Source organism: Penicillium longicatenatum, assembly GCF_028827895.1.
Source record: "Penicillium longicatenatum strain IBT 33135 chromosome Unknown contig_2_segment0_segment0, whole genome shotgun sequence".
Taxonomy (NCBI): Eukaryota; Fungi; Ascomycota; class Eurotiomycetes; order Eurotiales; family Aspergillaceae; genus Penicillium; species Penicillium longicatenatum.
Genome location: NW_026643120.1, coordinates 6,959,592 through 6,984,751, shown reverse-complemented (window position 1 = coordinate 6,984,751; position 25,160 = coordinate 6,959,592). Strand labels below are relative to the sequence as shown.

Genomic DNA, 25,160 nt, shown 5'->3' with positions numbered 1-25,160 from the left:
GGGCGAAGAAGGGGCCAGGGAGCAAAATACTCGAGGTGGAAAGAGGGCCGAGGGAGTCTTAGTTGAATTCTCCGCTTAACCAGACAAGCGCGCTAGCCGGAAGTAGGCAAGGGCGGAGATGAGGCTGCTTGAAGATCTCAACGTAAAACCAAATTTAGAACTGTGTACGTCACCCTACTCTAGTCTATTACCTGTTCTTTCTTCCGTAATTCTGGCCGTGCAATCAAAATGTTGATAGCACTGTACCGTCGTGAGTGTCCTCTGAGCTATTTCCGGCCTCAATGTTACCCATTATCTCATCTTTACTTTTAAAGATGGGTCTCTTGTTTCCCGTAGTCTACGCCGCTCCGCTGAGCGAGGAGGTCAGTGCCGTATCTCCTCCCTCCTCCCCTTCCCTAGCCTTAACTCAATACTAATCCCTGCCTGCAAGGTTTGTAGACCATGAATCGTTTCATTGAGGAAAATGATGTTGACACCATGGGAAGATTTGTATTCGTCAACACCCTTAACGAGTATTACTCCGAGGCATCAGAGGCACCATTGGAAGTCGACAGCGACCAAAATTCCCCATTCATCCGAAAGACGCCTCAAGAATGTTACAAACTGCTCTTAAAGCTTCACGAGGATACCGAGTCGGAGATCATAACCAACTATTTTGCCATCATCGACGAGAGGTCAACACAAGACAATACTGTACTACTCGTGTGCGCATCTGTAGACCTTGACGCGAAGAACGAGCTTTCCATACATACTATCCGCGCCTCCTTCCAGGCTTCCATTTTCGCGCTGATGTTATATGAGACAGGACACAGCAGTGTAGAGGAGAATGAGGAACGTGCTGAACGTGCAGGGGACACTGTCTATCGTGGGTAGTGTTCTACTTTGGCATAATCGATCTTAATGAATGGTAGGGGCGAGAAGCCTAGCTCATAAGGGGAAAGATTCCGTCTATACATACAGGAAAATGGATTAGGTTCTAAGGCCCACACCATCAAAAGATACATCTATAACCTATTAAACCACACCGCCATATATTGTTCAAATTGAGAATGTTTTGAAATGCTCTTTAAGATATCGATCCACACACAAAATTTGCTCCATATTCTATATAATATCCCCGAGCGTCTCGTTTAGACGGTTCGGCATACTCAAGATCGCACTACCAGTTATACGCTGATCAATTACCCACTACGTTCCCTTGATTAATACTTTAAAATAGTCCTAATCGCCTTTTTACACCAAACAGCTCCAGATGAAGTTGGAAAAGTTTTAAATCCAACTAGCCTTAAATAGGTTTAATAGGGCTCAAATCAGGTGAGTACGAAGGTGGTGGTAATTAAGGACCATCAAAAGTAAATAGGCAATAGGCTAATGCATGGCGTAGAGAACAGAAGCTACCCTAGAAATGGACTAGGAGTAGACTAGGCAGTGAATAAAAGCCCCTAAGTAATCAACAGAATGGGGTCACTGATCTATCATGTGATGAATATCAGTGAGTCTGAGTCTAAGCGCCCTCATTAAAGCGGCAGCAACTAGGGAGAATACCCACTCGTCAAAGAAACGGTACGTATAGCTACCTAAATAGCATAGATTTAGAATGAGCTATTTGGGAATACTAATCAATACATAACACTCATTCAGCCAACTTTATCTAATGGCCATTCCAACCACACTCTGAAAGAGGGATCCAAATAATCATATACTTCTCTCAGCAGATGCTTGGCCCCTTGTCCAATCCAATATTTCGGCTCCCCGTATTCCAAAAGAACGCACGAGTGAGCAAAAATAATGAGAGCCAAAGGGTCCTTCGATTTTAGCAAATCCACGAACCCATCGCTAGTATGGCACATCCACCCAACAAATCCAATTTCCACCATTTTCGACCATTTAAGAAGTTCTTGAAGAGCCGTGAAATAAGCCGAAAGATGAACATCGTCAAGGCCCATTGATTGGATATAAACTGAAAAATGGCCCAGACAAGTCTCAATATCTTCTACAACACCCTGGCCGATCTTAGGTTGGAAAAGACCACCTAAGACCCCGGACTCAAGATCATGCCAGGAGGAATCCAAGATTGTCCGCAGGCCTCGCAAGTGTACGGTCCAGGGTGCTAGGAAACCATCGGTGCTGTAGAGAAGATCATTGCCGTTGTTGAAGGTGGCAAGCTCGAATATGAATCCGAGGGCAGAACAGGCGTATAGTGCATGGCAGTTTTTAGGTGAGATCTTTGAGAGAACCGCGGATGAGGACCGTAGTGCTGCTTCGTATTGTTGGTGTGCATATTGTAGATAGCGTGTACTAGACGTTGTCCGACATAAATGCAAGGCGGATACGGCAAAGATCATTCGCAAAAGAAATGGGTGTGAGAAGGCTAGCTCGGAAGCTTGCAGTTGCCATAGAGATTGTAGTTCAGCTTGATCGGATAGAGTGCGGTATGTTGATGTGGTGAAATGATGAAGAAGTCTGAAATCCGTTGTGTCAACATCCTCCAGCGGGATTTGATGACATGAAGGTAACCTCGACGATATTTCAGGGAATGTCGTGGTTTTTTCTCTAGATGGATAAGGCGCGCTGAGCTTTGATTGTATGAAGGCGCTTGGAGCTGGAGGCTGCCCGTAGTCACATTGAATTCTATGCTGGAGACAATTTCCGCATTTGGGTCTTCCTTCATCGCACTGTTGGACAATTTTAGCAGTGATCTTCTGACTGACAAGTTTCATGGAGATCGAGCACAGAAGATATAATCATATAATCCTGCTCCCTAAAAAGTGGGAACAAGGGTCCACAAAAAAAAGACGTTCTGTCGAGGACAAGGTCCTTACCTTTATTCTACGCTTCTTACAGCTCAGGCAACCTGTTTTCGATTTTTTGTGCGACCGCCGACTAAGGGGCATTCTGACTGGTATGACGCTGCGAGTATAGCTCACAGTCCACACCTGCGTGTAGGTTCGAACAAGACATTTGACAGTGTTCAGTGAATTGACTGAATCAGGTAATGATTACTAGGCATTCACATTCAATACTGATATGAAGTGTGTTTCATCAGAAAGATTTGCCTTCAGCGGTCGAAGAGCCTATGTCGTTGGGTCACGTGGGTTGCGAGTTAAAACCTAATCCACTCTTGCCAAGGCTTACTGAAACCTTCATGCGTCCAAAATGAGTACCTCACTCTGAACAGACCATTAACGATGACACAAAAGGGAATACTGCGACTGACTGGCTTCAAGTGCAAGATAAATATGCAAATTAGCTTGAAGTTCAAGCATATAAAACAATTTTCTTTAGCTCAGCATGCTGTGATTTGTCAGTCATCTCGATGCCAAAAATAGGCCATTTCGAAGCCTCGTATAACGAATAGGCGACTACAACACCCACTAGGGATATGGATCCGCTATGGAGAGGCGTTCACGTACAGTCAAAGGGGAAGCATAATCCCAGGTATCCCGCTGATCTTTCCCGCGAGCTTATCCGCCACAAGCTTATGGTTCCCAATGCTCACGCCCATTACCATAAGCTAATTGCGCTGTGATATGAGGCTGGTGCACATCACGAAAAAGCCACTGCGTTGATAATATTTGAACCTTATTTTTTGAAAATTTGAATTATTCAGGAATAGACTTCGAACCCACATCAGGTTCACATGTACTCCGTATAGTCCATTGTGTTCACACATTGATAATAGAAGCAACCATTCATTCTTGGAACCAGAAGAGCGATGCTTCATATGATGAAGGAAGTACATAGCCTAAAGACATCTACGTTTGCTCTCACTAATGATAAATAAAAATCCTGTTTCACTACTTTTCGAGGCTACGGAATCTTTGCCCCACCTCATGCACTAAAGGTACGAGTACGTAAGCCTTTTGATTGGCCAATGTATTACCTATCTCCATCTACAGTACGTTTAGGTTGGAAAAACATGGATCATGTCCGTCAGTGGGGTTGACTGTTTAGCCACAAGGACAACTAAACGAGCAAACATAGGATCAAAGCTAAGGAGACTCAATGTTATTGCTGACCAGAAGAGGTGTGGGCTCCGATGTAAGACACATAAGAGAAACCCCTTCGCGAGTTTCTGCTCCTCAACCGTCCCAATTCCTTTCTTTTTAGTCTTTCTCTTCATCGTGTTCTGTCCAGTCTTTTATTACCCTTCCTTTTGTCTACTAAGCCTCTCCAACTGTCGCTCACTTTGTTTAATTTTCCTAAGAAACCATTTTAACAGACAGCCGATACTGCCCTCGTTCACCATGTCAAACTGGTCTTTCTACGACTACAGCCCCAGCAAAGTGGGAGCGATTATTGCACTTATTTGCTATGGAGCTAGTGCTGGCTACCATGTGTTTCAACTAGTAGCTATGAAATGCTTCTTTTTCACGACATTCATCGTTGGGGCACTTAGTGAGTTAGTTCCTTATGCTCAGGGCTGATCACACGGACTAACTTATGGTGCGCAGTGATGACCCTTGGCTACATATTGCGCGCCGCTTCAGCTGCGGACACGACCGCCATGGGCCCGTACATTGGACAAAATGTCTGCATTCTCCTCCCACCCTCCCTTTACGCCGCTACGATATACATGATATATGGGCGTATCGTTGACTATGCTGGAGAGCGAACACTATCCATCGTATCACCACAAAAGGTTACCAAGATCTTTGTGATTGGGGACGTTCTTGCGTTCCTGACCCAAGCCTCTGGTGGTGGTATGATGGCGATATCCTCTATGGCGAAGATGGGACAGACCATTACCATCGTGGGTCTTTTCATTCAACTTATCTTCTTCGGGGCATTCCTCACGATCGCAATTATCTTTGGGCGGCGAGTTCAGCAGACCAAGACCGCGCTACGTAACTTACCGTATGGAAAGTTGCTCTTTGTTCTATTTACTGTATCGGCGTTGATTATCGTTCGATGTTTCTATCGCATTATTGAATTCTGCCAAGGAAATGACGGGTACTTAATGGGCCACGAGGTGTTCATGTACGTGTTTGACACGATCCCGATGTTTGTGGTTCAAGCTGTCTTTCATTTCTACCACCCCGGGAAGGTCCTTGTTACGAGGCGCTATACTGGTCTTGGAACGGAGATGCGGTAGGTCACTGTCGGAGAAGAGGTATAATAGCAAATTAGAATTCTTTGAACATGTGATATCAAGTTGAAATCTTTGTTTCTTTCGCCACCGAGCTTCCAATTGTCGGTCAATTTGGGCATCATTAGGGAGAAATGGAGGGTCAAAAGATCGGTATCAAGCAAAGCTGTAATCGAACGCACAATCCAGGACTCGTGGAACCAGTCTGTACAACTGGATTCTCCCTTGTCGCGTCATAGAGTGCCACTACAACCACAGAACTGCTAATTACGCTGATGCAATCTATTAGTACAGTCAATTGCCTATGAGGTCTGAATATGAGATCCTCCGAGGTTGGTTTTATTTATCTTGTTTACATCCACAGCCACTGTCCGCCGAAGGAATATCCTAGGATATAAAGAGCCTCATATCAACTTCGTATCGCATATAGGCCACGTAACAAGTAGATATGAGCATATAAACCTTGTAAGACACACTGCACAGAGAAAGAAACTCCAAGTTCTAGACTAGGCTTCGAGAGACTGACCCAATTTTAAGTTTTAGCTTCAGCCTCTACCTTGATGAATCACATGCAGATCCGAAAAATCATGACCACCAAGGCTTTAAAAAGACCACATCTAGACCATCCGAGCAAGCAAAAAGGTACCTCACATCCAGTTGTCAAGTTGATGCCGACTTCTTCTATGATCAAATACCACATAGTGCAGTAACACCCAGCACGGAACCCCAAACGCCTAATCAGGCAGTGTAACTCAAATCCGGGGACCTGCTTGAAAGTTAATATCAAGCCGGATCCGGCAAGGCACCGTTTCCTCAATGCTACTCTACCATCGGGGAAGTCGGGTAGATCAGATCGATCTTTATCCCATAAGTTTGTGAGACCACGCGAAGACTCCGCTGATCGTCAGTATAGTGTTTGTCAAGAATCGAGATCCGGGGAATGAGTATCTACAAATTAGCAAGATCTGTTGTAGATCATAATGTAGATGATTATGATCTTCCTTAGAGTATCCATCTTCAAAGTTGTAGGTAGAAATCGATTTATTAAAGATTTTTGTGAATAATAAGCTAATTCATAGGAGTCGTAATAAAGGTATCACAGAGCCAAAGGACTAAAGTACATAACAACCTGACAGTCCATAAATTCCATCGAGACCGTTGCGAGTCAAGTAGAAAAAACACATTAAGTGAGTACGCCGCCTTCTAAAACGAGGTAGATATCCTGGTCAAACAGTCGTATGCTCAGCGATCATCCGGAATAATAAGTTTTGACAAGTCCACCACGTCCAGCGCAAGGATTAAGCCATGGGAAAACATGAACAGAGAAAGGAAGTTGTGAAATGCGCCTAAATCGCCAATCCAGTCCTTTCCATTGCAAGCCCGTATCACGGACTGTGGTTTTTGAGTTTGCGACCAAGGCTGAAAGGTGCATTGCCCGTTGAAGGTCACGTTTTCCGGTGATGTACTGTCATTTGATTTGGTATTGAAGAGGTTGAGGAGATTTGAGGCTAATTTTTCAGTCTGAAGCATTCACGCTGTTGCGGCGGGAGTTCGCGCGCGAGTTGGCTCGAGAGTTGGCCCGGGAGTTGACGCGGGAGCCTGGGCGGCTGCCAAGGGCCTGGCGGAGACGGAGATCTTGCTGGGATCGGGCATACGAGTTGGCGCGCGATGCCTCGGGAACCTTGGAGACGCGTCGGCCCTGGATGGCCAAGTCATGGCGAGCCTCGTTCAATTGCTGGGCGAACGGAGAACGCTTGCGCAGAGCAGGGCCCTTCCAGTAGATGACGTAGACAGCGGCGACCAACACAAGTGAAATAAAGACTAAGGAACCAAAGTTAGCAGATATTGGAGACATGATTATGTATAGGAACTTACAAAGAATGGTACAGGCCCATTCGACGTGGTCTGTGCTACCAATGTTGGTGAAGAAAGGAGTCGCCGGGATGGTCAGAACACCAGCCAGGAAGTCGCGCGACCATCCGTTACCACCAGTAGCCGAAGCAGAGTAGGGGCCATAAGCACAAATCATGTAGTCGATAGTGGCCATATAGATAGCATAATTGGCGATACCGATGATAGCAGCGAAGATCATAGATCCGATCCAGTGGCATTGCGGCAGACTGGTCCAGGCAAAGCCAATCAAACCGATAGGCAAGCAGGGTGCAGTGTACAGCAACCACCACAGGCGAGACTCGTACTGAGCACGTTCACTATCGGGGTTGGCGGCGCGCTCGGCCACATTTCGCTTGATCACGGGGAACCATGAGATCCATGCAATGAAGTATCCGACCACAATGGGAATGAATGCGAGGCCGAGTTGCCAGGTGTTGAATCCCCACTGGCCATAGACCAAGGACAGAGACTGGATGAACATGAAAATCAGGGCATCGCTGAATCCACTCAACAGAGAGAGAGTCAAAACAATGGGCTCGGTCAAGAACATGCGGAAAGGACGAATCCAGGTAGCCATGATCTCACGAGGAGGGAAACGTTCACGGAAGGACATGTTCTCGGTAGGACCATAAATGTTGGGGTTCTCGCCGCTCTCACGCATCTTTTTCGCAATGCGGTCCATGAGGACGGTCGTACGGGTCTCGGGAACGACGATGAAGTGCATGATCTGGACAAAGCCACCGAAGATAAGCTGAATCCAGATGTTCCAGCGCCAAGGGAGGAAGGCCTCCACAAAACCACCGATGACTGGGCCCAGAACTGAACCTCCCACCGAGGAGAAGACGACGGCTGCGACCGCATACTGCTGGGTATCGGCCTCCCATAGATCGGCAATCATGCCCAGAGTCACGGAACCACCGGCCGATGAGAGACCTCCAAGGGCTCGACCGACCATGATAGAGGCAAAGTTCGGGGCCAATGCCACGGGCAGTTGGAAGATATTGACGAACAGCAGAGACAACTGCAGAATGGGCTTGCGACCCAGCTCCTCACTCCATGGTGCCCACAGCTCACAACCGAAAGCGTAAAGTACCAGGAAAATCATGGCACCGCATCGGGCAGCTTGCATCGAGACACCGAATTCCTCCGAGATGCCGGAGAGACCATTTGAATATAGCGAGGTGTTGAAGTTCATGGAGACCTGGACTAGAAAAATCACGCCAATGATCATCCACTTGCGAGTCTCGCTGAAAGAGTATCCCAGCTTATCGTAGCACATATCCTCAGTGAGTATGATGCGGCCATCGGGGGAGGCATTTTCCAATTGATGAAGATTGTCTGATTTTTCATTGATAGCCACGACATCGTGAGTAGTGCTGGATGACTCTGAATTTTGTAGAACATCTCGGCCGTTGCCTGGTTTTCCTGGGTTGCTTTCCATCTTTCTCTGCTTGGGGGTTAAGGGTACAAGGTCGACAAACGGGAACGGTATGAAACAGAAAACCTGGGGAACTAAACGGCCCAAGGTTAGAGAAAGAAAGAAAGTGTGGGAAAAACGCGGAGTAAGAGATGTGCGAATGAAAGAGGAGGGAGGGGGGGGGACCGAGAGTAATAAATACTTACTTTTCCTAATGCAACGACGTAGAGATCAGATGCGGCAAGGACATTCCTTGGAACCATAGATTTAAGCCCCCAGATTTCACTTGACCAGGGCAAGTACTGTACATAATAGGATTCAGTCTAAATTCCAATTGGGGAAAGTCTTTCTCCAGATTTCTTGCTCGCTGTCCAGTTTCCCTACCGAATCAGCGGGATGCCGACTACATTTCCCCGTTTTTTTTTCTTTGGCTCCACTTCGTTATAAATTCCCTCAGCACAACCACGAAGTTGCTGAATTGAATGACTGAGAATGCCGATATTTTTATTTTCGCTTTATTTGAATTTTCAATTTAGTTTCTTTGAATTGCGCTTTTAGTACTGGTTTTACTTTTTTCTAGGAGTTGAGCGTGAGATGACGCCCCTTCCCCCGGGAATAGGTAAACCGCAAGCCCCATGGGCACACAAACCCGCAATTGGACAATCGGCTCCACTCAACCCATGGCCGATGGCGGTCGTCAGTGCGCTTGTTCACGCCGGACGTTTGCCGAACCGTTTTTGGAGAAGACGATGAGAATGCCCGCATCGGGATCACGGGGACTAGCCAGGGCCCATTTCACGATGCATGCGACATCGAAATGTCCACCCTAAAGACCGAGATATAGAAAATGAGGGAAAATACGGGGAGGGACGTGTGGTGCCCCACGATGCAAGGAGCCGACATTATTGGGTCAACGCTGAACGGATCGCATGGTTCTCCATCACGCTCAGAAGTATAACTACAAAGGGGAAATATGACGCAGAAATCAAATCAATTCCCCATGGACAAAGCCGGCTTGCCCGAGCCCCTCAGGATTCGAGATCGCCAAGTCCAAGAAAAAATTTTCACAATGTGTATTTTGGTGGCTTCATGTGACGTCAGGCTGGCCTTCCACTAATCAAAAGCCTTGGCCATAGTACCTTTAGAAATCAGGAGCAGGTACAGGGCCATGGGACTGACGGGCGTGGCGTCGGGGCGATCGTCATCCGAGCAGGGGCCCAGAGTCTTGTTTCGACGGGCTGCGCTTACTCTTTGCCTCCAAGCCGCAACCCCGAAATCCTGAGATCTGCAGGGCGAGTCTTTCCAGAATCGAAGATTAGTCAAAGCGCCGATGTCAACCACACTTGGGGATGCATTGTGACCCCATAATTCCCCTTTTTTCAAAACATAGTTTGGCTTTGCTCCCATCCGGTGGTACGTTATCCGGAAACAACCACAGATGCAGGATACCGCAATTGGATTGTTGCATTCCTGCACATGGGCCGTGATCGTCGATCGCGATCAAGCCACGCGACTTTGGATGATCTCGGGTATAAATCACCAAAATCATGATTCATGAGGTTAGTCGAAGCGAATGTAGTATATTTGGAGTATTGAGTTTGGGGCGCCACTGCCCCTCGGAGCTGCCGTTCTGTCCCTTGGTATTCTGGACCTGGCCGCACCCAGGTACGAACGAGCCTCACTCACTTGGTACACGCTTCTGGCCCTTGGGATAGGCGAGAAGGATTCTTGGATGTACAGTCGGTGCCAAACATGGCCATGTTCACTGTGACTCATAAAGTACTTTGTCACGAGCGTACCCCGGGTTCTGGATCGTTGACGCTGTTTATGGAGAAACCGGGGAATCCCCGGATGTAGACACCTTAGGCACCAGGGCCTTTTTTCACTGTGTCATGTGATGTCACCTGCCCCGCCGAGTGGCTGAGTCAGCGCCTCGTCATGCTCTTGACGGTAATGGAGCTTCACAGCCTTAGATTCCACTGAAGTTGTACCCTTATCATTTGCAATACTGGCCTTTCTCACCATGTCCCCAGATATCAACTCTCTTCCACAGTCTCGCTCATCCTCCACCTCTTCATCTCTGCCTCATCGCAACCCCCCGACTGCCTCTCCAGGGACGGTCCCGGCTCCAATGAACCCCAACACAACTTCCCCTCGACCCTCCCGCGGATCCAGTGCGGGCCGACTATCGGTTTCCGAACGACGCCGGTCGGCCGCCGGCATGAATCTAAACCTGAACGAGTTGCCTAGTGCCTCGGGAATTCACGGCGAGAGCCCCTGGCCTGATCACCGCTCCTCAATCGGCCATGCATTCCGTACGGCCAGTCCCACCAGTCACGGCGGCAGCCCAGTCTTCGCGACAGCGGACCCGCACCACCAGCGCGCACCCTCCCTTGGAGAGCTACACCAGGAATTAGAGCAGGAGCAAGAGGCGCAAGTGGTGGGTCTCTCTTTAATTTAAACAACAACAGCAGTCTAACTAATGTGGGGTAGAATCGTTTACTACAGATGATTCGCAGCCAGCAGGCCCAGCTACAATTATTCCAGCAACAACAGTCCACGCAGCCAGGTGCTAGCACGGCAATCGTCGATGAGCCGACCCCGTCCGAACGGTCCTCCTCATTTTCCCTTCCTATCCCCCCCACCTGTGCAAGCACCCAGCAGTCGGCTGTCAATCTCCTCGGTTTCCAATCGCCGATCCTCACGGCCACCCAGCCAAACGACATCTCCAAGCCTGCAACCCCTAGATGCCTTACGAGGATCCGAAGGCACGGAGGCATTCCCAGCTCTACCGAGTTTATCGCGCCGTGGAAGCCGAGATGAAACTGCATACTACCAAGCTGAGGCAGCCATGCTGAGTCGAGAAAATCAAATGCTACGACAAAGAATCCATGAATTAGGTAAGCATTATTCGCTCTATCATTCCCCCCGTTGCACAGTCACACCCTTTGCGGAGAGAGGCCTTCACTAGACGTGGGGTAGTGGAGAGTTGTAATTTACAGCACGTGGTATCCAGAAATCTAACTCGCTATAGAACGACAGATAGGAGACATGACAGTCTCTTCAATACCAACTGCCTCCCCAGCTAATGAACCGGGTGAGACATCGGGGCAGGAGGGGGCCGAAACGGCAGACCCGCCTGCTGCAAGATCGGCAGACGGAAAAGACTGAAAATCCCCAAAAAAAGCCGTCATCTCACCTAAATACCAGCGGCCGTTCCGGAAAAAGATTAGTCATGGCTCGCATTGAACTTTCCATTCTAAATCGAGTGGGCCCATCTGCAAATGCGCTAATGTCAACATGGTATGATGAGAAACGTCGAGACCGCCTTGTGACGCTCACCTTGTCATGAGGGATTTTTTCCTTTGTTACTCTTCGCACTGAGCAGAGGGCTTTTTTTATCTTACCTAGTAGCTACCTAATTTCCGATCTCAGCCCGGATGTACAGTTAAACCGCTGTGGACCCCTCGCGTGGATGTTCTTGAAGCATAATGCAGCAACTCTGCGTCTGAGATGAGGTTGCAGTGATGCAGATTTACCCGACAGGAGCGTGGCCGTCGACCTATCATATGCACCGTGTTTGGCTGTCTAAGGTATTACCTAGATACGCATCGTATCGGTGAAGCCCTTCAGCAAGCAAGGCATGTCGCACAACGCATTGGTATCCCAATAATAACCAACCATAAGATATGATACAGGGGTTTGCATGTAGTACAATCTTTGAAGCTGTAGTAAATATATGATACATGGGAATCACTATCCGCCCTTTCGATGTTAGTATAGGAATATCTACAGAAATCCTAGAATATACTCAGCGAGAAGTAGTAAGCCCTGTAGTATACCTAGCCTTGCAGTGCACTACCGCCTAGGAGTCCAATCTACACTGTAGCTCAAGAATACCTATCTATGGATCCCTGGTTGATAGATTTTGGGATAAAATGACAAGGACCTTCAATTGGAATATCCGCTCTACCTAGATGCAAGCAGATGGTTCTAACACTAACTGTACTTAGCATGAGTATACTAGGAAAGAAATTAAACTCAATGTGTCAAGTTGTATACAGAAAAAGACACAGATATATTCATCTATCGAAGACGCTGAAATAGAATCCTGATCTCAAATAAGATGGGAATAAAAGGAAAACCAGATAATACAAGCTGAAGACTACAGCTTAGCCTTCTCAGACTGGGCAGCCAGGTCGGGCATAAGCACATCCCGAAGCTCGGAGGCGGCCTCATTCAGGAAGTAGCTCATACGATGAGCGCCGAGGCGTTTGCAGACGATGTTGAAGTTGAGACTGGATGATGTTAGTACTGACATCGACAAAAACAAAATGAAGAATGAGAGGGTATTTACCTGTTCTCGTTGATCATGTAGGCGATACCAAATCCATCATCAATAACTTGGCTCCATCCGTATCCGTTGAAGTATTCTGAGCTCAACTGGGAAGAAGAAATGTACCAAGAACCGGAGTAAGAGTATGCAGGATCCTCGTAGAGAGCGGGAAGCTTCTCGCCAGGCTGGAGAAGCTTCTTCAGACCAAAGAGGTGACGGTCAACACCGCGGCCATCACTAGCCTCAAGAGTGTACTTGGTGTGTTGGGACAGAGCAGCACGGAAGAGCTTAACAACCTCCTCACGGGGGACGGTGTGATCGTGGAAAGCCTTGCAGAAGGCGACGCTCTCGTCGGAGACGGTACGGGTAGTTTCTGTACGGCCTTCCTGGAATTTACGGGTCGAGGCAGATTCGTAGGTAGGACGGTTCTTGCCGTACATCTTGAAGTAGGCGAGTTGAATGACCATCTGGACGTAGGCATCGGGACTGCACTTGAACTTCTTGATCAGACCCTTTCCGTAGCCCTGGAAGGCTTGGACGACGAGCTCATGATCGGCGATTTGCTTGCGGTGGTATTGAGCCGCGATGTCGATGGCCTCGTTGGTTTCCTTGTTTAGGTTGAAGGTGATGGGCTTGGGGTCAGAGAGCTGGGAGCGGACAGACTTGGCAGAGAGATCAATACGCTTGTTGAAGATGAGGTTGTTGACGTGGTCGTTCAGACGGTGAGTGGGTGTTCCGTCCATCATGCTGTGCTCGCCCATGAAGCCGGCTGTACCGTTGTCGTTGACAATGAACTGCAGGGGCTTGTCAAACCAGCGGTTGGAACCGTCGCCGTGCCAGTACTGGTGTGAGCGCTCCTCCAGAGTAACGGGCTTAGCATCATCCAAGCAGACCACGAATCCAGCAGACTCGATCGCACGTAGAGCCTCCTCGTTGGCCGGATCAGCAGCGATGAGCTTCTTGCGGGCCGCAGTCCAGTGATCACGGTCAGCAACAGTCAGCACACCGACCGGCGGGGCAGGCTGGGCAATCTCAATGATGCGCTGGAACTGCTGCTCCAACTCAGACACGTTAAGGGTCTGGCCGTCAACGACCAGGGGCACCTTGAAGAATTGGTTCTTGCGGACCACGACAATGTGCTGGTTCTCTTCGGCGGAGTACTTCTGGGGGTAATCTGCGGGGTCAGCGGGGATACGGCAGCAGTTGAACATGTACTCGTAGGAGCTCATGGCCATGGGCTGACCGCGCATGTACTCGGGCTCGAGCGTGCCGGCATCAACTTCTTTCTTGAACTCGAGAGCAGCAGAAGTGATGGCTGCCGCGCGCTTGGCCGGGTCTCGACGCTCACGGTCATCCCGGTAGGAGTAGAAGTAGGAAACATATGGAATCACAGGGTCACGGTAGCCCAGGTAAGCGGCCTGGTTCCACCATTCGGCAATCCAGTTCTTGATCTTGGGGTTGGCGGCGCGCTCTAACAACCGCTTCTGGAGAGGCTCACCCTCACCACCAGGGCGGATGAAAGCCTCTACAGCAGTCTTGGTGCGCTCATACTCCGCCTCGGAGACGAGCGGGTGGACGGACTTCAGGTAGCGGCGGCCGGTCTCCTCCAGGGATGGCACGGGGAGGTGGGGCAAAGAGTCCTCAAAGCGAAGCATCTTGCCTTTGGAGAGATCCTCCTTGTACCCTGCACGCACAAAATTTCATTTGGTTAGCTTAGTGTTCCTCAACCGGGCGCATTGGTGGAGAGTATTGGCAAGGAGACCATATGACGGCATTCCCCACTAACGCATGTGATAAGAACTCACCCTCGGGGATTGAAGATGCCTTTCGACGGGGAGCCATAGCGGGTGTCTGGTAGAACTGTCAGTCTCAATTGATCCCTATGATCTTGAAATTCCTGAAAGATCTTGCGACAGCAAGTCGGAGGTGGCCGTCTTACCGAGCGAGCGAGCAGTTGTGTCGGAGGGAGCCGGGGCCTTGACAAGGTAGACGAGAGACGGCTTCTAGCAGAAGCAGCAAACATACCTCGCGTATGTGTAGGACAGCGGGGTTGTGGGAAAGAAGAGGGTATCTAGGGGAGAGGAAGATAAAGATGAAGTTGATCCCAGGAGCAGTCGGAGAACAAATACGTAGAGTAAAAGAGCCGAGGCTTCGCAGGAGACCGAAGTAATGTTGCCCGCGGATAGGCGTGACGTCGCGATTACCGGTCGGTGGGACTGATACGCCAATGAGAGGAGGCTATGATGGAATTATACCATAGACCCCGGTAATCTATGTATTGATCTGGGCCTCGGTTGTTTCGACTTCTGGGGTTATTGTGGGCACTATGCAGTCACAAGGAGGGGATCGACCGACTCGGGACTCGGGATACCGAGAGGAATGAGAAAGGACAAGGTGGAAAGTACTACGACTGCTGAATGATAATCAAAATTGGTGCCGGTGAACACAAATGCTAACCCTGTATTTGTGGATAATCTTTCCGCTGCGAATGGGAGCACAATGCGGGGAGAGCTTGAGTCTTAGCGCCGGGGAAGGTGTCTACGCGTTGCTCGGAGAACACTGATCTTTCGTAACATATTTATTGGGAAATAGATAAAATCCCCGCGGGGACATGAAATTATGTATACTAAGTCAACAAGAATTGCAAAGGAACAGAACTAGTCCTGCTGTTCCCATAACATCCCTTCATCCGTTCCCGTTGATCCGGATAACCTAAATGTCAAAGAAAAAATAAGATCAATCGCGACCAACGCTATTCGCAGGTATAAACAGCCCAGAAGATCGAAATAAGTATCGAAATGGCACAAATCAGAAGATAAGTTAAGGAAAAATCGTAGACCTGTCCAAGGTCTAGATGGAGAATAAGTCGGGCCAGAACTCCATAGAACTTGGTTCGCATCCCCACATCGAACGGGCAAGCCAAATGAGACAACAAAATCCGGAGAAGATCATCCTAGGAGACCGGCTGAACGGGCGTGGGCTGCTCCTGGCCGTCAAGCTTCCGGGAAACCTGCACTCCGCTTCGCCGAAGCTCGTCCATCTTAGCTAGCGCGGGCCCCGTGCAGATACGACCAGTCTGCATCAAAGTACGAAGTCGCTTGCGTCGGGCTTCGCCGCCTCGCTCCTCGCCGCGTCCAACTCCGTCATCCACCCAGTCCACGCGGTGCACCTTGAAACTCATGCCGTCATGCCGGCCATCCCACTTGCGGGATTTGATTCCAAACATAACTGTCGAATCATACCGCTCCAATCGGGGGAGGATCAAAAGTGTGATGTGAAGATCTTGGTTGGGTGGAGGGATGGGCGGTAGTCGAGGTCCGTTGGCCTGGGAGCCTGGTTTCGAGATGTCTGCCTCCGCGGCTGGCGGGGCGTGCTGGTAGGTGTCTTTGATTTCTAGATCCAGCATAGACTCCACATCCTCACCCCACGCACCTCGGAAGAAGCCCGAGTGGATGGCGGCGGCGACAGGATCAGAGTCATCTGTGTACACGCCAGTACCCCACAGGGCTCGCCGTGCGCATATCTCTTCACGGTGGCTTTGATCAACTCGGAAGCGTGGTACACGAACCGTGAAGGTGCAATTCTCACGCTGTTCAAATCGTGGAAGAGGTTGTGGGGTCGTGCTGTAGCCGAATTTAGAACTTTCTGATGAAGACTTGGTCGACGGAGCACTGATGCGAGGGGTGTATAATGTTGATCCCAGGTGATGTCGAGGAAGGTGGGCGACGCTGGAGAGAAGGGGTTCCAGGTTCACAGTGGTGCGAGGCGCTCGGATGGGAGGTGCTACGGCGGCAGGAGGCCAAGGGACATCGTAACGGGGAGGATTTTGGTGCCCGGATAGGGAGTCTGCTTCCTTCTCTGGTCTTTGAGGGTCCTTGTGAGGGTCATGGTGATGACTAGGAGACGTAGTCAGTACATGTGAACCAGAGCCGTAGAGATCTCCAGATACATACTGATGGTGATGATGATGATGGTGGTGGTGGTGATTTGGGTGTTGTGAGTAATTACGAGGTCGATGTGGGTGAGCATCATGGTCATGTCTAGATTTCCTAGATCGCCTGCCACCAGAGGCGGAAAGTGAACGAGGGATTCTACCATCATCAAGTCCATCCCCATTCACAGAGCGACCGGTGGCGCTATGATGCTTAAATGGGCTTGCGATCAACGGCGTCGATGGTCCACTGCCAGATGCACCAGCGGTCACACCACCGACACCACTGCCAATGCCAGAGAACACCCTACCCAGCTCATTTTTGATACTGGGCTCCCCAGATTGACTGATAAACGGGGCCTGCGCACCTTGAACAGCTTGAGGGAGTGGCGATGCACGTCCACCAAGCTTTCCACCGACACCAACTGCACGCAAATGGGGCTGTAGGAGGTCATCGCTTCCCTTGCGCCGCGCCTCTCCCCCAGAAGCCGCCAGACCAAGGAGTCCCGCTCCAGCCGCCTCTGTATTTGGGGTGGATCCCATTCGTGGAGGTGGCTGTCTACTTAGATAGGGTGATTCGCGAGAAGGTGTTGATTGACTGTGTCCAGTGTTCAGCGAGGACGACTGACGACCACCACCAGGTTGAGACCCCAAAGATTTGGTGTAATTTTGGATCCCTCCAAATCCTCCAAGCTCAAAGCCCGAAGCTGATTCAGGCGCGCGCTTGCTTTCCCGGGATGAGGAGCCCTGGTCCCAAGGGTGACGGCCCAGAGGCTTTGATTCGCCATAGCGCGAGCTAGATCCTGTGGGCTGCCCCTTTGCCTCCATACCAAGAGCTGCACGCTCTCGATCCTGATCCCCAAGCAGACTGGCAAACCCAGAATGGGTATTGAGACCCTGGTATTGTGCAGGTGGTCGCTGACCAGGCTCAAAGTCGGACAGACCTCCCGCAGATCGAGAAAGCGGGCTGTAGCCCGGTTGCCGCGCAGGTACCTCCGCGTTAGGTGGCTGACTGCTCGGTCGAGGTATCTTACCACTCAAACTTCGGCGACGAGATTCGTGGTTTGGATCGATCGGTGAATTCTGAGGGGAAGGTTGTGTCGAATGGGGCTTTTCGGGATACTGCGACGACGAAACACGAGACAGGCCCCCAAATTGTAGCAGATCCCTACCCAAGAGACTTGATCCGCCACCAGAGCCAGATCGGTAATGCCGACCCATTTGCGAGTTCGAAAAGGGCTGTTCAGGGGTTTGAGAGCGGCGGAAATCCACCAGAGATGGTCGACTTTGGGCAGTAGATGGTGACATGCCAACTGCGGCAGATGCTTGTGCTGTACCGGAAAGCGACCGGGAGGTTTGTGGGAACTGCGACGCCGAAGGAGCAGTGTTTCCCAGTAGGGAATTGATCGACATGCTGCTGTCCGGTCGATGAGCCTGGTTGTTTAGCGTATCGCGGGAGACTAGGGATGGTGCGGGCGCGTTCGCCGATTGTGATCGCGAGGCGTAAGAACGAGGCGAGGATGGAGGAGGCATTTGGCGATTGTTGAAGCCGGAGGGGACGGAGGAGTCTTGTTGCCCTATGCGATAGAGTATTAGACACTGAAGAGAATTTTCAATCGTGGTATATGACTCGCGACAGATAAGTCAAAAAAGAAAAGATGGTCCCATAACAGAAAGGGCGCTTGGATTCTTGGTCGCAACACCGCTGTGGATTCGCGCAAACCCTCTACTCACCCGAGTGAACGGGACTACCACTGCTACCCTGGGATGCACGGCGCATAGACTGGGAAGGCGTGTGGTTCATCGCGCCTTGTAGTGTTTCAAGAGGAAGGAAGATTGGCGATGATTCCCAGGACCCAGAACACCAGAACCCGTGACTCCGGAAGCTCGACCGCTAGTCCCAGACAGGGATAGTGCAGATGCCCCAAATCCGGACTAGCGTTCCCGAGCAGCGGATCAGCGCCACCGGGGAAAATAGAAGCATCAGGGGGGGGGGGGGGAATCATGAGGCAAGAGGCTGGGGATGCACGGTAGGACAGGCCGATCGGAAATAGGACCTGTCTCCTGACCCGATTCTCCTGTTTCCCAGTCCCTGGCGCTCCGCACCAGCCTCCGAGGTATAGATCAAGCATGACATGTGCTGGGAAAGTGGAGAGAGATCAAACAGGAACCACGGGACAAGTCCGACCCCAATGTTCCTGAATCCGGGGCACAGTGAAATATGCAGGGAAGCAGAGCGAGGGACAAAGAAATCGATAGAGATGATTTTAGGAAATAGCAAGTAAACAAAATAAAAAAGCTCTATGCCTACCTTCTTGCGAGTGACCAGCTTGTGGCTGGGAGTTATGTCTGCGGTGCATTGGATCGCGTCTTCCATCTAGACTGGCATGACGACTATGTCCCTGCTGACTCCTGACCGGAGAACCCTGTGCGCTGGTACTTTCTCGGGGTGGGTACGACGCACGCGATGCGCCCGTGTAGACTTGGACGGGTGTGGGAGAAGCATAATCGTAACGGTTGGTAGGTCGAGCTCTGTCATTTTCGGGTCGACGAGGTTCGTTGGGCGCTGACGAGGTGTGTATCCGAGAAGGCTCTTTGCGCGATTCCTGTGAGGTTCCCAGAGGCGATGGACGGGTTGGCCAGGAGCCCTGATACCGCCGAGAAAAATCCATGGATCTGGGATATTAATGTTGCGAGATTATGAGAAGCGCTGTTTCCGTGATGATGGGATCGCTAGAGTAGAATGGCGGTGGAAGAGGTGTCGGGGAGAAAGACAATGCAGGATCAGCGGTTGATCCCGAGAGCCATGACCTCTTCGGAAATAGTGCGCGCGACCGTCGGAGGGTGGAGGGGTTTGAGGGGAAGAGCCGAGGTTTAGTAAGCTGATCCAGGGGATATTGTAGAAGTTGAAGACTTAGAGAGAAAAGAGGAAAATAGAGAAGTCTAGGCCAGAGGTCAAGAGTTCTGGGCGTACGGAGAAAAAAAAAACGGTGAGTGATGCGGCGTTAGCGTGATGGGGCCAAGACTGTATCTTGCATTGTGGAGATCGGTTCACTGTCACAATCACACTCGTGCGCGATAGCGGCAAACGAGCTTGAACTGGATTTAATCAAAGGAGTTCTAAAATAGGTTGCAAAATTGATCGCCTGAAATCCACGGGATTAGGTAGCTACGCTCCATCAGGCTGCTGATTAGTTTTGTCGGGTTTCCACCGATCTCGTGACCATTTCCCAGGTTGTTCCCTGCTGAGAGACAAAATCCCATATATCTTAGCTGTCGCTAACCTACCAATGACGAACCCTAGACTCGGACCACAGTCTGATCGAGCCTTGACGTGACACAGGAATGTTGATCCCATCCATGCGGGGGCTCCACTTCAAACTATGTATGACAGTACGATGGGATATTGAAGGTAAATGTAAATTCAATTAACATTGGCAATGGGTATCATAAAGGCCAGAAAACTCAGACATAATAATTGGCGCGTGGAAGTCATTCGGCACACAATGGGATCAGATGATCATTCGTGAGATCACTCCGGGAAATGTCATCCCTCAGAGCCCAAAAGATATCGGAGGATTGAACACCGAGGCATTCAGGTACAGTCTCTCCTGTAACAATGACAGTTACTCGGCCCGGAACCACCTGCGCACCATCCCAGGTGGTCAGGTAGCCTTGTTGGCGGAGGGTCTCAAATTGTGGGAGAAGCAAACCGAGAACTTCCCGGACAGGAGATTGCGCATCAAGAACAAGGTAGAAAGATTTGGTTAGCGTCGACTCGATCGCCTCGGCCGGACTCTCCGTCTCCAAGGGAATTTGCGAAGGATCGGAGAGATCGCGCCGCTGCAGGCGCGTGAAAAGCGCGTTGAGTCGAAGTTGAAGGTTATTATCATCTTTCGGCTCTGAGCCTACGGGACCCATCTGAAGATCATGACTGTCTAGCCAAATATCGGTGCGGAAGCCATCGCAACCGGCAACAACGGATTGCGTGAGGGCACTCGGGCGGGGATCCGAAAAAGGGAAAGTGCATTTCACTTCCCACTCGCGAGGGCTAAGACGGGAGCCCGGGGCTAGACTTTTATTCAATGATGGGACATATTGAAGAAATTGGAAAGCGGCACTGAGCGGAAATGTTAGGTTTTTCCCTTCCTTTGGATCCGACATCTATGCGCACTCACCAGCATGCGATTACCAGGCAAACACCGCGCACCAAGAACTCTTTCCAATGCTTCCGCACGGAGATATATCCTTCCGTGAAGATGGCACCCAGACCGGGAATGCACTCGGTGGGATATGAGCGAAGTGGGTGGTCGTCCAACAACCAGTCGTATTCGTAGGTCACATTGGACTCGAGATCACCCTCGATCTTTGGCGGCAATTCCATCTTGCCAAATGCGACCGATGACGGGGATGTCGGTGACGGGGATGTTGGGTTGAGGCACCTCGAGTAGATAGCGGTGAGGGCCCGAAGTAAGTACCCGGAAAAAATGGATTGGGACAGCACGGGGCCATTTTCGATCAGTTATATACCAGGTGCAGGTGTTACTCATAGCTACAAAGTTAAAGGAGGTGTGGAGAGCGGGTCAATATCGCGCAATAGTGATGCAGCTGATGGTTAGCGGAGCACGCAATCTTCATTGGTGATGACATGCGGATGATCGACAAGGCTTCGGTGTATGCAAGGGGTATCTAAAGGATACTTTGTCAAAAGCGAGCCATTCTGATAAAAGACTTTCTCAATTGCGGTTCTATCGTTGAATTCTGGGGGCACCTTTCCCTAGGGTCTCAAGATTTCCTGTAGTATGGACTGGGGCGATCGGCATCCTGATCAAGTGGATCCCGCACACAATTCCCGACCAAACTGACGTTTTTTCCACCGCCAAGACTCGCCAAGCATGTAGGTTTGGCCAAGGGTCCAGTTGATTTGGAGTCTGCAGCTTGTTCCCGGTCTGAATCTCGGGGTTTTGATTGGGCTGGTCGCGGATCCCCGCACCGAAATCAAGTCTCAATTTGAGGTCAAGGTTGACAAGGTTACAGCTCTGGAGGTCCAACTCTGGGCTGTCATATATTTGGGTCCAAAGTGCTGACCGTTGTGGATTGGTGAAACCCTCCAAGTTGCGATACAGTATGTACCTAGGCTATCTACATTGGCATAGGTACAAGTTGTAGATGGCACAACGTGATATGGAAAATCTTGAAATGTCGGTGATGCACTCGCTAGTGGGGCTCATGCAAGTATCATTGCAGTCTAATCATTGATCGCGGCATTTGCTGCCTCCAATTGATCCTTGTGGCTTGAGCACACAATAATGGCAATTATGACACCGCTATGCCAAGCAGCATGTAATTTAACTTCTCCATCCTCCATCCCATACTCAAAGCCTGGCCGATTCACCGGCTTGAGGGGTCTTTTCCAAGATATTACTATTTCCAGTCTCAATTCTCGTTGAAGTGGTCTTGAACAGTCGCGGTAGTCCAGTATCCTCGAAGCTCAAACCGTTGACAACCATTTTTGCAATCCCCTCGGCCGCGAGGAAGATCTGTGGCATACCATGACCAGTGAACCCGGCCAAAATATATTGACCCTCATTCCCAGGAACCCGACCAACATGCGGAAGCCCATCGGAAGAGTATCCCATGACTGCACACATTAGAATCGTATCACTGCCAGTCAGGGGCCAATCAACTTACTCCCCGTCCAAACGCGATCAGTATAGGCAAAACTATTCTCCCACCCCGCAAAATTGCGCTGCATATACCCATCAAAATACCTCACGGCAGGCTCCAAAACCAAGCTGTCGTCGCTGACATTATACCAATTCTTCTCGTCGTGGATGAATGTCGATCGCGCCCCACCAACAACGATACTACCATCCGCACGCGGAATAAGGTAGTCATAATCCCAAGCATTCAACCGCAGAGTATAAGAATTCGTCAAGCGAGGGGCCGTCGATCCCGCCGGGACAACAATACGACTACACGTTCCTCGCACCGGAACAATCTTTCCCTGATACTGAGGCGCGAGGGTAGATGTATAGGCGTTTGTCGCGAGCACGACCACATTGGCTGCAACCGTGCCGCGGGATGTCTCCACTCTCCAGCGATGAGGGGAGCTCGGATGGGTGGATTCCGTAATCTTTGTCACGGGTGTATGCGTCTGTAGGTTTATCCCCTGTGAGACTATTTTCTCTAGTAGATGGAGGACGAATTTGTAGGCCCAGATGTGACCTGTTTCATAGGTGAAGCAGCCTACGGCACCTTTGACGCCAGAGAACTGAAGATAATTAGCTGAGGTATCTGGGATAGGTGAAGCTAGGGCCACTTACGGTTTCTGCTTCGCTGGACTCGATGATCTGAGCTCCCGTTGTTGGCTTGCTTCCCCCAGCGATCAGCCGATGATATCCTTCTTTGAGTTTCTTGAAGTGCGCCTCGTCCAATTGAACGTCTGTGGCCTTAGTAACGGTGTAGTCGCAATCGATGTTCTCCTTCTCAATAAAATCTTTGACCGCAAGGACATGCTTGGCTTCGAACGCCGCCACTTCAGCTGCGGCATCGACTCCATGTTCCGTCGCAAGGGTGGCGATGTGGTTATAAATATCGGGTTTCATATGCCCTCCTAGATGCGCAGGAGTCAATATATATTTCCACGCCATTCGAAATTACATATCCTACCATTACGAGCAGTTGCGCCGGAGCAGGCCTGCCGGGCCTCTACAATTGTGATGGAAGGTACTGGTGATCCTGGCTTCACTTGTTGCAAAATATGGTGTGCGACCGATGACCCCGCATAACCGGCTCCAATGATAACGATGTCACTGTGGTCGGGCAAAGTCTCGCTGGAGCGGTAGTTATCTAGAGGATGGGGTTCTGTCCGCCAGAAGGGCAGCATACCATTTGGAACGGGGACATGGGGTGCCATCTTGCTATTCGTTCTCGTCGATATTGCTTCATGAATGAAGATGCGCCAAGATGCTCATTTATTAGTGACATTCACGAGATCTATCCTCATCGATGTTGCGGTCTTTCTCCACCGGGCTGTGGATCCGCCGGGACCGGGAGCGGGGTGGAGACGCGATTATCAACTCGAAACCACCGGAAAGGTACTTTGCAGCGATCATTTTGACCGCTGTTTGTGATGCATTGACCATCACTGTGATTGCATGAAATGCAATGGGCGGGCATGATTTCTTTCGTTTAACATTGTCGCGGGCAAATCACAGGAATTATTCTCTAGAATTATTCTATAGAAGCAAGGAGAAACACATTTGCGCGTGAAGTTCGTCCATACTCTGACTAGGTGTAGAGCTATCAATTATTTAACATTAATTGCCTGCCTGATGGGCAATAATCTTATCAGCCATCTCAGGCAGCGTATCACCAATGACATCCATATCTCCAAATAGATTGGTCAACGCCTCCTGCTCGAGCACTGTACAATATGCCCCCTTGAATCTATCCAAAGCCGTTAATACCGAGTGAATATAGTATGAAGATGGAACGACTTACCCAGCCCTCCGTGCAGCAGAAACGTCCCACATATGAGCAGCAGCAAACCACGGAATCTTGCCCTCATTCTCCGTAGTCAATCTCTCCAACAAAGGTGTATACGCCGCCAAATCCGGCTTCCCAACTCCAGCCGAATCACAAGAAAGCAAATTCTCAGCTGGCAACTCAATTCCAGCTTTCTCGAAATACCCCCCAACACGCTTCAGATCCGCAGCCGTGAGAGCCCAAACGGTAAATCCAGCATCACGTAGCTTCTGTACACACTCCGCAGCCCCAGGACGCATAGTAAGGGACTGATATTCATGCATGATATGCGCAAGGTCCTCAGCGGAAGCAAAAGCACGCGGATTCTCAATGCCACCCATCATACCGAGGATGCGATAGAAGAGGGACTCAAAAACCTTGGCGTATGGAGCATACCTTCCGGAGATACTGAGGTTGGTGTATTCGCGTTCGGCGGTTTCCATCCATGCTGAACCTAGGAGCCAGGGCTTGATACCCTCAGCACGAAGACGGTCGCCTAGGCGGCGGTCAATTGCATTGTAAAGATGATCGTAGCTCACGAGCGTGCCGACGATGTCGAATACCACGTTCTTGGATGAAGCCATTTTGGAATTAACTGAACTAGATGATGATGGGATTGCGATTTGGGAGATATCCTTATCGGAGCTTGACGAAGTGCTAGTAATTTATGCTAGAAGTGATGCGGTCGGAGTGAGTCTATCAATCAAGTCGCTTTGATCTGCAAAGATTGTTCGAGTGCCAAAAGGAAGATAAGAGTCAAGGTGGAGGCGACTTATCTGATCCCAAAACAAGCCCGCTCGCATCCCGGCGGGAAAGGCGATCGGAGGCTTCCCGCCGGGTATCTGTGAGGTTATACGGACCAGAAGATAATAACGAGATAAACAAAGAGGGGAAAGAGCTATGTTCTTAAGATATTTGTATTTGGAGTCATCTCTCGAGGTCGTTTGGTGCCGCTGTCTCGCCA

At 50.1% G+C, this 25,160-nt stretch overlaps 9 protein-coding genes across 9 annotated transcripts; 3 read left to right on the top strand and 6 right to left on the bottom strand.

The window, feature by feature from the left end:
* Nucleotides 1–314: 314 nt before the first annotated feature.
* N7484_005135 (uncharacterized protein) lies at nt 315–873 on the top strand (the record flags this gene model as incomplete). The annotated part of the gene is made up of 2 exons (XM_057115555.1): nt 315–362; nt 439–873. The coding sequence occupies 2 exons, from the start codon at nt 315–317 to the stop codon at nt 871–873; spliced, it is 483 nt and encodes a 160-aa protein (XP_056975695.1).
* A 3,374-nt stretch (nt 874–4,247) lies between these two features.
* Nucleotides 4,248–5,095, top strand: N7484_005134 (RTA1 domain-containing protein; the record flags this gene model as incomplete). The annotated part of the gene is made up of 2 exons (XM_057115554.1): nt 4,248–4,398; nt 4,455–5,095. The coding sequence occupies 2 exons, from the start codon at nt 4,248–4,250 to the stop codon at nt 5,093–5,095; spliced, it is 792 nt and encodes a 263-aa protein (XP_056975694.1).
* A 1,510-nt stretch (nt 5,096–6,605) lies between these two features.
* N7484_005133 (uncharacterized protein) lies at nt 6,606–8,423 on the bottom strand (the record flags this gene model as incomplete). The annotated part of the gene is made up of 2 exons (XM_057115553.1): nt 6,606–6,910; nt 6,965–8,423. The coding sequence occupies 2 exons, from the start codon at nt 8,421–8,423 to the stop codon at nt 6,606–6,608; spliced, it is 1,764 nt and encodes a 587-aa protein (XP_056975693.1).
* A 1,999-nt stretch (nt 8,424–10,422) lies between these two features.
* Nucleotides 10,423–11,222, top strand: N7484_005132 (uncharacterized protein; the record flags this gene model as incomplete). Its single annotated transcript, XM_057115552.1, has 2 exons — nt 10,423–10,839; nt 10,893–11,222. 2 exons carry the CDS (start codon nt 10,423–10,425, stop codon nt 11,220–11,222), a joined length of 747 nt encoding a protein of 248 aa, XP_056975692.1.
* Nucleotides 11,223–12,564: 1,342 nt separating this feature from the next.
* N7484_005131 (carnitine O-acetyltransferase CAT2) lies at nt 12,565–14,577 on the bottom strand (the record flags this gene model as incomplete). Its single annotated transcript, XM_057115551.1, has 3 exons — nt 12,565–12,697; nt 12,757–14,419; nt 14,541–14,577. The coding sequence occupies 3 exons, from the start codon at nt 14,575–14,577 to the stop codon at nt 12,565–12,567; spliced, it is 1,833 nt and encodes a 610-aa protein (XP_056975691.1).
* A 1,111-nt stretch (nt 14,578–15,688) lies between these two features.
* Nucleotides 15,689–18,470, bottom strand: N7484_005130 (uncharacterized protein; the record flags this gene model as incomplete). Its single annotated transcript, XM_057115550.1, has 2 exons — nt 15,689–18,243; nt 18,401–18,470. The coding sequence occupies 2 exons, from the start codon at nt 18,468–18,470 to the stop codon at nt 15,689–15,691; spliced, it is 2,625 nt and encodes an 874-aa protein (XP_056975690.1).
* Nucleotides 18,471–20,158: 1,688 nt separating this feature from the next.
* N7484_005129 (uncharacterized protein) lies at nt 20,159–21,050 on the bottom strand (the record flags this gene model as incomplete). Its single annotated transcript, XM_057115549.1, has 2 exons — nt 20,159–20,786; nt 20,845–21,050. 2 exons carry the CDS (start codon nt 21,048–21,050, stop codon nt 20,159–20,161), a joined length of 834 nt encoding a protein of 277 aa, XP_056975689.1.
* Nucleotides 21,051–22,041: 991 nt separating this feature from the next.
* On the bottom strand, nt 22,042–23,585 carry N7484_005128 (NAD(P)/FAD-dependent oxidoreductase; the record flags this gene model as incomplete). Its single annotated transcript, XM_057115548.1, has 4 exons — nt 22,042–22,307; nt 22,358–22,940; nt 22,993–23,282; nt 23,339–23,585. The coding sequence occupies 4 exons, from the start codon at nt 23,583–23,585 to the stop codon at nt 22,042–22,044; spliced, it is 1,386 nt and encodes a 461-aa protein (XP_056975688.1).
* A 403-nt stretch (nt 23,586–23,988) lies between these two features.
* Nucleotides 23,989–24,780, bottom strand: N7484_005127 (uncharacterized protein; the record flags this gene model as incomplete). Its single annotated transcript, XM_057115547.1, has 2 exons — nt 23,989–24,118; nt 24,173–24,780. 2 exons carry the CDS (start codon nt 24,778–24,780, stop codon nt 23,989–23,991), a joined length of 738 nt encoding a protein of 245 aa, XP_056975687.1.
* Nucleotides 24,781–25,160: the final 380 nt, after the last annotated feature.